General features: G+C 48.5%; 1 protein-coding gene across 2 annotated transcripts in view; it reads right to left on the bottom strand.

Annotated features, from left to right (window-relative positions):
• CAMKK1 (calcium/calmodulin-dependent protein kinase kinase 1, alpha) overlaps positions 1-11,140 on the bottom strand; it is a 63,689-nt gene extending 52,549 nt beyond the window's left edge. Inside the window, exons 1-3 of one of the 2 annotated variants that reach the window (XM_009319284.1) lie at positions 11,047-11,140; positions 10,709-11,004; positions 480-527 (exon numbers count right to left, since the gene is read on the bottom strand). In XM_009319284.1, the coding sequence (XP_009317559.1) occupies positions 480-527; positions 10,709-11,004; positions 11,047-11,140 (438 nt within the window). Of the gene's footprint in view, positions 1-479; positions 528-10,708 lie in introns of both variants that reach the window. The other variant, XM_009319282.1, reaches the window with a different exon arrangement.
• Between the last annotated feature and the right edge of the window lie 1,717 nt (positions 11,141-12,857).

The following is a 12,857-nucleotide window of genomic DNA, read 5'->3' as shown; positions in this document are numbered from 1 at the left end:
CGCCAGCCCAGACCTCTAAATTGGAGGAATCTCTTCTGAATCATTCTGCAGCTTTTAAACATGGACTAGAATTAAACTAGCATTTCATTCATGGACGTAGAAACTTAAACTAGTCCTGATGGGGACCAAACACCTGCCCTGATCTTTTTTTGGTTTTCTTTCCTTGTCAGGTTGTATTAATGCATCAAAGGCTCTTAGTGTTACATTTGGCAAGCGAACACCTTGGAAGGGAGCCAGCTTAACGACCTTCAGAGGGAAGGAAAATAAATTTAGATTTCAGAGGAAGTAGCTCCACTGTGACCTTGAACAAAACTTGCTCGGACTAGTAAGGCAAAAAACAAACAAAAAACCCCAAAACAAACACAAGTTGCAAGGAGTCTCGGCCAGTAAGATCCCCTGGTGCTGGCACAGTCTTTCCACCCATACTTGGGTGTGTGCATGCAGGTTGCTTGTGACAAACATGAGCTCCAGTAACGTACCTTGCCTATTTCGCTCTGCAGCTTGTACTGGTTTAATTGCACACAGTCCTGCAGATCAAAAGGAGAACATAATTAGAGTATTGGTAAAAGGAAATGACTGAATTTGAATCGGTATCAAGTGGAGGCAGAGGGCTGAATAATGAAAGACTACATCTTATTCAAACTGGTATACATTACACTATAAGCACTGCATTTTTTTTTTTTTTGACAGCCCAGAACAAAGCAATTATGGGCTAAATTCTGACTCTGGTTGTGCTGGTGTAAGCCAGAGGTCCCTCCACCCCAATTCCCCAGCACGGCTCCAGGTTCAGCGTGGTGAGCCTGACAGCAGCCCCTGGCCTCTTTACATGGACTGTCTGCATCGCACTGTGTTCAATACCAAGCAGAAAAACACCCGTCCCCAGCTCCACAGGACTCTCATGGCCTGGCAGCTCCCAGCACCCGTGCCAGTCCTAGGGTCACAGCATGAGCCCGTACCCATCCCAACATCAGCCTGGCAAAGACAGGGACCCTCTGTGGGCCATGCGTGAAGGCTGGGGCTGCGCCCAGAGGAACCCTCACCTGGACTGTGGGCTGCTCTTTGAGGAGAGCACACAGAGCCAAGCTCCTTTGCAACTCAACACAAACAACATGGACTCCCTTCAGCGGGTACAGTATTTGCCAAAATAAATCATCCCTAAGCAGGCCTGAACTCCATTTGCAAGCTATCCAGCACTGAAACCCCAAGGGGTGGAAGGGTGGTGGATGCAGACCCTGGCAAGCTATGACAAGGGTGTAATGACCAGGAGCCACACAGGGAGTGACGGTGGCCCCAGGTGTCAACTGCGGGAAGCCAAGGTAGAACAGAGGAGCCATGCAGTCATCTGACACTAAGTCCACCATTTCCTTTAGTATCATACTACCTAACAGAAAACATTTTATTTCACAGCAGCAGCAAAACCTCCACAGCTGCATTTCACTCGGAGCTGACCCCTGCACCCTCATTAATTACAAGAAGAAAATTCCAGATGCCACAGAAGCCTGGGGGCTCAAGGCCACGAGCGCAGGGTGAGCACCGTGCACTGCCCACCCCAAGCTCTCCCTGCAGCTGCCCAGGAGCACCCAGGGGACCTGCCCAGCTGGGGCACTGCGACGGGGTCCACGGGAGGACAGCACACACCTTGCTGCAATGCACAGCTCCTGGCAAAGAGTCAGAGTGCTCTTGTGGGGATCTCTGCAGCACTGGCACCAGGGAGGGCAGGCTGCACTGGCTTTTGCCTTGGTCCCGACTTAACAGACAGCACTTAACTGCATTGCAAGGGAGGGGGCAGCCCCAGACGTGGTGGGGTGAGGGAAGGAGAGAGTTTCCAACCACAGCACATGGTGTGGCCTGAGCCTTAGACAGGACATACTTCCCCAGACAGCATTTTAAAACAGTATTTCTCCCTGAGATTGCCAGCCACTAAAGCGGGCTGGAAATTCACTTCCAACCTCTGCACCGGGCACTTCTTTGGGAACAAAGCTGATATAAAACATGCAGGCAGGTAGATTAGCTTTTCCATAAACCTCAAAATAACCCTGAAATCTACAGAAGCAGTGCTAGGACAGCAAAGCGGTGCCAGATGCCTTCAGTCTGTTTGTAAGAACGGGGGGTGTTATGGCCCCGTCCCCGTGCAGCATCCTCACTGAAACGAACACTCCTCTGCCTCTCGGGATGCATTGGAGCACAAATGCGGTAGATGATAGTTTTGACTTTTCCCCATCACCAACCAGAAAACACTCCTAACACAAGCAATCGTCACAGTGAAGGAGAACAGAGGAATGGGGAACGGATGACTTTTTAAGCTTGCAAGCAGTGGCTTGTCAGGAATACAAGGAATCATTTAAATCTTGATCTTGTTTCCAGTGAAGGAATATTTTTCCACCACCCTGACAGGGAGGAAGAGCCAACTGTGAGTAATAGGGCCATAGATGTGTATTAACTCTACTGCTAGCAAAGCACATGTCTTTCCAAAGGCAAAAACCAATCCATCAGAACTATGAGCAACAAGAGAGGAGAGCACATGACCCAGTAAAAGCCAAGATGCAAAGTGTAAGACCACGAAAACATATGGAAAAGAAAAATCCCACTGAATTTTGTAGAAAGGACTCCCCTCCGCAAAGGAGGGGGCAGGATGCAGGAACCCAGGGTACGGACACATGGAGGACAAATTCCCCTGAAAACCCCATGTCAGCAGATTCGCTTCCCAGCGCGAGGCTGTGCTTCGCGTCGCAGTGATTTTCACAAATTAAGCAGGAACAGTTTTCTGTTGATGTCTCCCACCCCGGGTTTCCCCAAGCTCAGCTTCACACACTGAGCAAAACTTGTCCTGTGCAAAACTGCAGTGCTCACGAGAGTGGCTGAGACAGGCAGGAAAAGCGACCACCCCTCTGAGAAAGCCTCCAACCACCTCAGTATCTCCTGCTCTTCCAACCAGCAAACTTGCAACGCCCAGGTCCTGTTAACAGGCCTCCTCCTCCGAGCAGGGATTATTCACACAAGTAAAGACAGGCTTTTACATGTGGCCATATACTCCTTGGTCTGCACTCTGTATCTTGTTTCAAGCCAAGGTGGCATCTCTCAAGCACAGAGTTTGCTGCTTGTCCTCACAAACACACTATGCAGGGAGCCATGGTGGTATTTTTTTCCCTCCCACCTGAAGAAGCAGAGTCCTTTGTGCAGGACATAATCTATCCAGCTGGGCAAACTCCCTTAAAGAGCACTAATATTTAGTGCAGCCGAGGAAGGACTACGGCTCCCTGGGTCTGAGGCACCAATTCCTTTGACTCTGACCATCACCATCCCACCATCCCTCTTACCTCTGTCTAGAAATTACCACTTTTTTCCTGCACCAGACCGATCACCTGAAGCATCTCTCTGGTCTTTCTCTGCTGTTAAATGGAGCTTGTGAGCAATGCCAGGACACCTGCCTTTGGATGATGATTTTTCAAAAGGGATGGATAAATACCAGGATGGGAACACCCAGAGAAGGTCAAGGGAAGGGCGATGACAGAGTCTCAGCTCCCAGCCTGCAGCACAGCCTCTGAGAGTTTCTGCTCGCTATCACCACATCCCTACCCAATCCACACCTCCATCACTCTCTGCTCAGATAATTACCGGTGAGAAGCACTATCGTCTTAGCTTCTGCGGTCCAAGCACTTGAGCTGAACACAGCAAAAATCAAACCAGAGTATAGGTGCCTTCTACCTTTTTATTTTTCCTTGCAGAAAGACTGTAATTCACAGCTCAAGCAACTCCTGCCACGTGTCACGGCAGACTGGCAGGGCTGTTATGTTATTATTTGGTTCTCCTGCAGGAAGTGGGGTAATTGTACTATTCCTTTATCAGAGAAAAACACCTATCTTTGGGCCAAGTGTTTCTTAAAGATAACACTGTACAATCCTCTTGATTTCATCACACCAATGTATTTGCAACTGCTGATAAATACGAACAGAACAAGAACCTTAATGAGATCCTTTAATGAAAAGCTGTCAGCAAATTAGACTGCTGTGTCCATCCAAGTGTGCAGTAATTGTCCTGCCTTAAAAAAAACAAGATGCCCCATTTGTTAACATGTCCAAGGTATTACTCAAGAGAGGGAGGGAAGGAATAAATGCCACAGAAAGCAAAAATTGATCAAAAATCATAAAACACAGCTAAGTCTAGAGTCTAGGCCCAATTCCATAAATCCACTACTGCCACCAGTGTGTGACAGAAACCCCATGCAATTAAAAATTGAGCTTTTGCTGTCTGGGGGGACACCAGGGTGAGAAGGAAGAGCCAGAGCTGGTTTCCAAAATAAGACTTTCTGAAAACAATCAGGCTGCCTACATACATTCATATATAACGGAGAATTTTGCATCCTAAAACAAGCCAAATTCACCAATATGAAAAGAATTATAAGTTTCAGAGCAATTCAGAGATACACTTTAAAGAGAAGCATGGGAAAGAAAATTGGGAACTAAAAGCCAGTAATGAAGACAACACTCGTTTAAACTCATCCCATCTGGAAGAGGAAGTGAAAGCAGTTCTAAAACCAGACAAAATGAAAATAAAAGTCAGAAAATGGGTATAGGGGCAGCAATGAATACAAATTAGAAAGTTGTCCAGGGACAGAGAAGGACACACAGGAAGCCCAGAGCTCATGGAAGTAAGAAAAACAAACAGATTTTTAAACAACATCCAAAAACAAGTGCAAAACTGAAGCCCAGCACTGCAACTGGCTGCTGGCAGGAACACTGACCATGGCTGGGCAGAAAGTACACCACCGAGGCTGAGCACTGCTGTCTGGGCTCACCCACCGAGACCCCGAAGCTGGATGCAGGAGCTTGGGCACCCACTGGGTCCTTGGGGTATCATTTAGAAAGTGGCTAGAAGAATAAAAGGGGGCTGGGACCAGCGGGACAAAGGCAGCCCCATTCAAGCCCCTCTGCAACTGCAGCTTTGGGCTTTCTCCTCCTCTCAAACCTTGCCCTCAGACAAGCTGGAAATGTAACTTTAAATAAAGATTAATTAATCCAAGGAAAAGAAATTAGCAATGCCTATGGGGAATTCTTCTTTCAAGAAATGTTTTCCAAGTATCTTTGGTCTTTTCAAGGGAGCTCTAGTTTGAGCACCACACTAAGACCTCTAGAAGAAATTAGTTTGGGGGACTTGTGGGGCTGGAAGGGGAAGCTCTCCAGCCCATGCTGCGTAGGAGCTTGGTCCCCGTCACTGCCCTGGTCCCACCTGGGTTTACCTTTGTGCACGGCAAGGAAGTCATGACCTCGTGAAGAAAACCAGGCAGCTCCCAGAGCCTGGAGGACCATGAAACCTGGATCAGCCCAGCACCGAAGTACTGCCTCTCACAGCTCTCGACACCCGTTGCTTCAAACTAGTTGGCCAAACAAGCAAGAGGCCTGTGATAAAGATGTGGAAAGCCAAGGAAAGGACAAAGAAGCAATTTATTTTCTGTGCCTCTGGGATAAGCCATGGACATCAAGTGTAGGAAAATTCCCTTTGTCAGCTCATCGTCCTCCCTGCATGCTCAGGCTAGCAGCAGCACCAAGAAGGGAAAATGCACTGGCCCGACTCATCCTCTCCACTCCTGATAAAGCACACACAGCCCCAGCCCACCACCACAACACATGGGGCTGCCCAGGCAGTGGGGAACTGGAACAACCTCCCACTGATCCTAGAGGGTGGAGGGACCACGCGGACACCGGGGCTGGAAGAACCAGGCTGCCAGGGAGTGGGTGGATGCAGGAGAGAGTAAGGGAATGCGTGAAAGAGAAAGAACAATTCAGCCAGAAGAGACTGGAGAAGAGAAAGTATGAAGCAATTAACTGTGCTGGCAGGTCTGGGGAGAAAGTCTGGAAAAAGACATCTTTTATTCTTCTAGCCACTCTCCAAGTGGGATTTTTCTTGGCTACCTAAAAAGGTTGGTTTGGGACAGCAGAATAAAAAAACAAACAAACCAAAAAATAGCATTGCATTTTCAAATGCCACTTTCCAACAAGCAGCACCTCTACCCTTTCACAGATACAAGCCCTGCCATTTTAGGTGGGACAAGCTCTGTCAAACACAGTGACAAGATGCCCATCAGTCTGTATGAACATGTTCACAGAGTCTTGCCCTGGTACATAATAAGCACCTGAGCATCATCTGTGCAGCAAAGCAGAAGCTGCTTTTAGCAGCCCCAGGAAAACCCTCTCCTCTCACCATGCTGCCAGCACTGAGCAGGAGCTGGGAATGTCACACCAACAGAGGCAATGCGGGCCAGTCACCTAAACTCTAGGGCCTGTGCCTCAGCTCTGCAGAATTACGCACCCTTAATAGCTTCAGCTTAATCACTTCTGTGCCACAGCTAAAGGCAAAGCCATTCCCTTCTTAGAGTGAAGCACTGATGAGCAGCAAAGGCAGGAGAAATCCCACCAGCTTAGCAGGCACTCCTACCGGAGAAGGCGGCGCTGAAAGGACCTTCCAAGGCCATGGTCCACGAATAACCTGAGAGGAGGGGAACAAGCAGGGAAGTGGCCTGTTTTGATAGAGATATGACAGATCAGGTTAATTAAGTACACAGTAATGCTGTCGGGAGAGCAGAACGGGTTACTTCTCTTGCAGAGTTAATACTGCAGATCCAGACTTGGCAGCAGTGGCTGCAAGACACCACCAGCTGCCAACTCTTTGTACCAGGGCAATTAGCTAATTGGTGGCTCTGGTTGGTTGATCAGGAACTGCCTCTGTGCAAGACAACAAGCCCTGGCTCTGCTGCAGCCCTGCTGGCCCAGGAGCCATCGTCTTCCTCAATAACAAACCCAAGAAACCCTGCTCAGAAGGCAGGCGTTTGTGGTATCGGTCCCAGGGATGGGACGGCATGATTCACTGCCTGCTTGCAGCACCGCATGAAGCTTCCCGCAGCATCACAGGCTCAGCTTTGGCTCTTGGCCCTCTGATTCCTGAACACAAGTTTTCCTCCCAGCCTGCGAACAAGTATTAAACCAGCATTAAAAAGCTCAGCAGCATCCCTCTAACTGAACATATGGTTCTTCCATGATTCAGCAGAGAACAACAGAAAATTCACCTCTGCTGCATCCCCATAACCAGTCTTCCCATAGCACACCTCTCCATTATTTCTCCAGATCAGTCAAGGATACAGAACTGCTGACAGCAAGGCAGTGAGTTACCACTCCTGCTATTGCTGGAGAGGGAAAGCAGATTCAGTCCTAGATCACTATCAGCATTACACAGGAAATTTTGATATGCAGCCCCATCCATCTCAGCTCCTGATGGATGGCACCTGCACATGTGCCACTGATAAAGCCCAAATGCTCATGAACTTCATCTTCATTTTTGCACAGACTGTAACTCACTTGGGCAGCGGCTGCGAGCCAGAGTGATGGATGTCCTGCCACCTGAAAGGCACTGACTAATGCCGGATACTCAATGCAAGGAGAAAAGAGCAACTCCGAAATGGCTTTAAACAGGTGAGAGACATGGACTTCAGTACGAATGTGCAGCTGCCTAGAACAAGATGTGTCAGAGTCATTTGCAGGGAGACCAGGGGCAATGCCATGATCAGTGAGCTGGATCTTGTCAGAGTGACCTACCAACCTCCCTGCTCACTGAGGGTCTGCATATCAAAATGATCAACAGAAAACACAACAGCAGCTGCTGCTAAGTACACCACAAGTGTATTTCTCATCACTGGGTTATTTTATCACACATAGGACCAAAAGCCTCAGAGAGTCCCCTGTAACTCTTATAAGCCCTGCCCCTACCTCCTGGCTCTGCTCAGTCTTCCCTGCCCACATGCAAGGCTCTGCTAATTGCTTACAGCAAACGTACTAAGCAAATGCATGCAACAAAAGATCTGTTCTCCATTTCTCTTCCGAGTTCCCTGCTGTACCTCGGTTTAGCTGTATAGCTTGTATTTGGACTGCCACTGTCTCTCACAGCCATGAACACAACCACTCTACAACAACTGCTTAGCAGCAACTGGCAGGTCATACGCAGGATGCTGGAGTTGGGCTGCATGCAGCCTGCACACTTGCCTTGCTGTCACACACCTAACACTTATTTCTCATTATTCAGTTGCTAGCCTCAAACTTTATCCTATAAACAAGCATGCATCTTCCTAGGTCTTTTGCTATTCCTTACAGGATACAGATACTGTCCCTATAAGCTGGGAAGATGAAGCACAGCTCCTGAGAGCACCGCTGTGAGGGCGAGCGCCCACCTCCAAACGTGTACAGCTCTCGCCTGGGCTCCCTCCCCCCTCCTACTGCAGCAATTCTCCATTAATATGAACGATGCTTTCCAACAAGCACGGATTTGTTAAGCATCTGTGCTGCACCAGAGCAGGGGTCTAAATAGTTATATCAAAGTGACCATTAAAAACACAGCACTGCGTAACAGACTGCTGTGGGAGCAGCGAATTGAAGGGCTCCGCATCTGCATTTCAAACTAAGCATTTCCTACCCCAAGGCAGCAGCTATTGCTCCCCAAGATGCAGATGCTGTGGAAGAGGACAGAGTATTTTGAATTTGCATGCAGATGGGAATGTGCTAGTCACACTCGACTGCAGTTACTTTGAAACAGATTTCGGACAAGCCCCACTCCTGGCACAGTCAAAGTACTGCAGGATGGGAGAGCTGGCACACAAATCACATCCGCTTCCAAGAACCGGCTCCTCTCCCTCCCCATCTCCCTCATTAAAGCATACAGCTGCCGTCAAAGAAGCTGCAAGCTCTGCAGTGCACCTTCTGCAGATATCCTCTTATCAGCCGGGCATGCCATGACCCATCATACAGCTAACGTGACTTGCAAAACTTCCCAGAGGACAATGGCCGATTTGCTTGTGCACAGCACCTGTCCTCTCAGATATGCAAAGGGAAAACCACTTTTCAGGTGGGAAACACTAAGCCACACAGATGTTAAGTTCCAGGTCACTTGGACCCACACTGGCAAAAGTCTAAACTCCAGTGATTTGGGTCCCTTATGACCCAGGGCAGGACCACAATGGGATTTAGGCATCACAGCTGGGAGCACCATGGTGCCAAAGAGCAACACTTTCGCACAGTGGCACTGGCAGAGCCATGTTCAGCAACATGCTCCCCATCGACTGGGTGAGGAAGAGTCGGATGGGCGCTGCTCCTGCACCCCCAGCTGCTGTCTCTGTCCCACTTCAGTGCCAGGGCATAGCAGCAGAGGTGAATTCACTGAGTGACCATCACTGTACTGCCAGCCCTAGAGGAAAGAGATTGAAAATGCCCATTGAAATGGCCTATCCCTCACCAGAACAAGGCTTATGGTCACAAGACGAACCAGAGGCTTCTCCTGGGCTCACCTCCCACAGCACCAGAGCAGGAGATGCAGCCCTCCCTGTAGGGTAAGGCCAGCAGGTCCACCCCACCACCGCTCCTCTCTCCAGCATGCCGCTTCCTCTCTGTTACTGCACCTCCGAGCAAGACCATGGAGTGTGGCACCCACAGACACCTCCCACCCCTCCCTCTGCCCTCGCCCATTCCGTAAGAGCAGAAACACAAGACAAACATGACTGGGAAACAAATTCAGTCCAGAGAAAAATGGCAGGACATGGAAAACTTGTTTTTCCTCCACAAACAGCAGATAAAAATCTCAGGAAAAGGCACAGCCTGGGCTTGGGGGATAATTCAGGTATGAGTCTGTTTTTTTCCCAAACCAGCTGCCAGCCCTGCTGAAATGACGTTCCTTCTCCAGTACTCCAGACAGCCCATTCCCCACTTAAAATTCTTCCCCAGCCAGTAGCATTTTACAAAACATTTTGGCTTCAGGAAACACCCATTTACACCACCTCCATTGTGCCTGGCTTTCAAAGAAAGCCCTGCTGCACGCCCCTTCACGGACATTGCTGCAGGCTCAACATCTTTGGGATGACACTGGGCAGCATGGTCCGAACAGCTCCTCTCTTGGCTCCCGGTCCTCCCCATGACAGCACATCACAGCACAGGGAATTACAACCAGCAGCCACTTCCATCAAAACACTTGACCACTAACAGCATGTTACACCTCCAGGACAGGTCTGAGCCCCAGTCTGGTAGCGGGAGAACAGCCAAAAGATGGACGGCAGGAACACTGCAGCCACCCAGAGACACTCCTCTGAAGGAGAGGAGGGTCACGGCTCTCAGTTACTACTGCTGTTACAAACGCTTTAAAGAGAAAGGAAAATCCTGACAGGAGTAGGAAACACCAATGCATTTAAGCTCTTTATAAAATTTAATCATGCCTTCAATAATGGCAAAACACAATAGGAGATACATAATCTCCAGAAGCTTAAATCCATAAAATACCATCAGCAAAGCTGCTGTGACTGATAAACTCCCAAAGGGCACATACAGCAGGGACACGAGAGCAAAGCCATTTGGCTGCAGCCCTTTCTCTGAACAGCCTGACAGGCCTCCTGTGTGCTACGGCTACACAACAGGGGTCCCAGCCCCTTAATGGGACTATCCCAGGCAAGCGAGGGCTGAAGGAGCCAAATGTCAGGACCAGGGATATACCCAGTAGAGGTCTGGGGGATGTTCAGCCATTCCAAGCTAACGCAATCCCTGGTTTCAGGGACTTTTTTTTTTCCCCTTAGAAAAAACAGTGCTTTCAGATCTACTGCTCCAAAAGACTGAAGACTCCCATTACTGCTTAAGAAAGACTTACCTTGCCTCGACACCACAATTATAGCGGAGAACGTGCCTACCTCAGAATCTGATATGGAGACTCGATTGGACTCTATTGTTGGTCTCCTCATTATACGTGGCGATGGACCTGTGGCATAAGGACCATAACCTGGAGTGTTGCTGGAAGCCAGATAACCTCCTGATGATCTTTCCTGAAGAGACAACTTTCTACTTGATAGGACAGGTCTACTGAGAGGTCTCTTGGGAACATGCCTCCAGTGAGCATCTTCTGTCTGTTGGGAAGGCAGAAATTCATTCATTCCCACATCACTGTTGACTCCATTTCTTTGGATGTCTTTTATGTTATCAGATAAGACTGGGGTTTTCTCTTCAGTGTTGTCTTCACCATTTTGGTCACTTCTGTCTGGGCCAACAGCCACATCTATGGCTGCTACCCGCTCTGCCAGTTCAGTCTGCGTGTCTTTGCAGTACATGTCTATGCCTCCATCCATAGCATTTGTTGGACAGTCCCCGTTCGCTGTGTCCAGCTTGTATGGTCTCAGATGGCACTGCAGAGAGATGCGATGCTAGCACTCACAGACAGCATGTGGCATGAAGCAATCTCTCCATGAAATACCTAAAATGAAACACAGAGGTAAACTGAATAATAATGTTCACTCAACACAAACATAACAAAGACACCCATCTCTGGCTTCTTCCAATGTATAAGAAAGTGAAGGCAAAACACTGGCAGCCTGTAAACAAGTTGCAAACACTCAGAAGGAAAGGCAAACCCAAGCATCAAGCTAGATATGAAAGTGATAAAGATAAGATTTTATCTGATGTGCAACAAGTGACACAGCCAAAGAGAACTTCTCCTTCTGTAGCTAGACCGACAGTCAACCAGAGCTTACAATAAAGGGGGAAGTACAGGTTCTTAACAAGCTGAGGGTAAAGTGTCAAACTTTCGACCTCTTGAATTCTTATTTATAGGGTACAAGAGCTTCTGGTATGTATCCAAACCCAATGTGCATAACAACAAATCCACAGCCATTGTCCTGGTTTCAGCAGGGATAGAGTTAATTTCCTTCTTAGTAGCTGGTACAGTGCTGTGTCTTGGATTTAGGAGGAGAACAAAGTTCATAACACACCAATGTTTTAGTTGTTGCTAGGTAATGTTTACACTAGCCAAGGACTTTTCAGCTTCCCATGCTTTACTGACTGAGAAGGCTACAGGTGCACAAGAAGCTGGGAGAGGGCACAGCCAAACTGGCCAAAGGGACGTTCCATACCATGGGACGTCATGCTCAGTACATAAACTGGGGAAAGCTGGCCAGGGGGGGGCCGCTGCTTGAGGACTGGCAATTGCACTGTGCATCACTTGCTTCGTGTATTATTATTGTTGTTACTATTTTATTTCAATTATTAAACTGTTTTTATCTCAACCCACGAGTTTTTCCTCACTTCTACTCTTCCAATTCTCTCCCCCATCCCACCGCGGGGCAGGGGGGAAGGAGTGAGCGAGCGGCTGCGTGGTGCTCAGTTGCCGACTGAGGTTAAACCACGACAGCCATTTAGGGCTCCACAGTAGTCTCTCTGTTGCCCTGTAGAGTCCTAGCGAGTGTCACAGAATGGCCTGGAAGCCAAGCCATGGCTGGTGACTTCCACACTCTGTTATTTGCAATGTAGTCAACAGCAAAGGCAGAATTTAAAAGCAAGTCTGGTTCCAGGGTTGCCCCGGCCCCCCACAGTTGCAGCCTGTATGCAAACACACATTAACCTTGCTGCCTACCACGTATAAAAGCTATACTGAGTTGCAAGTCAACAATGCTTAACGATTACCAGCATGTGGGAATCAGCTTTTCCTTTGGAAAAGACCTACAGAACACAAAAATGCAATACAAAGCTAAAACTACTGAATAAGATCTGTTTCCTGGATGCTAATTTCAGTCTCAATTTAAAACAGATCTCAGTCTTCCCAGCGCGGTCCAGAGCAGGAAATGATCCTCTGCAGCACATGGCTGTCATCCCTTAATCACCTCTGAAGATGCAGTGCTGCAGGATGCCTCATCTCATCCCTCTGCCCGGTTTCTGGGGACAGTGGGGAAGAACTTAGTTTTAGTCACAGCATCCCGGACTGCATCCAGTGAATTTCAGTGTAGGTTTAACTCTGAACTATTGCAACCTTTGGTTCTCTACATGCAAAGCAGCTTGTGCATAAAAATCCCT

This window comes from Pygoscelis adeliae, unplaced genomic scaffold, assembly GCF_000699105.1.
Source record: "Pygoscelis adeliae isolate BGI_AS28 unplaced genomic scaffold, ASM69910v1 Scaffold282, whole genome shotgun sequence".
Classification (NCBI taxonomy): domain Eukaryota; kingdom Metazoa; phylum Chordata; class Aves; order Sphenisciformes; family Spheniscidae; genus Pygoscelis; species Pygoscelis adeliae.
Note: the sequence above shows the minus strand (reverse complement) of the source record. Positions and strands in the feature narration are given on the sequence as shown.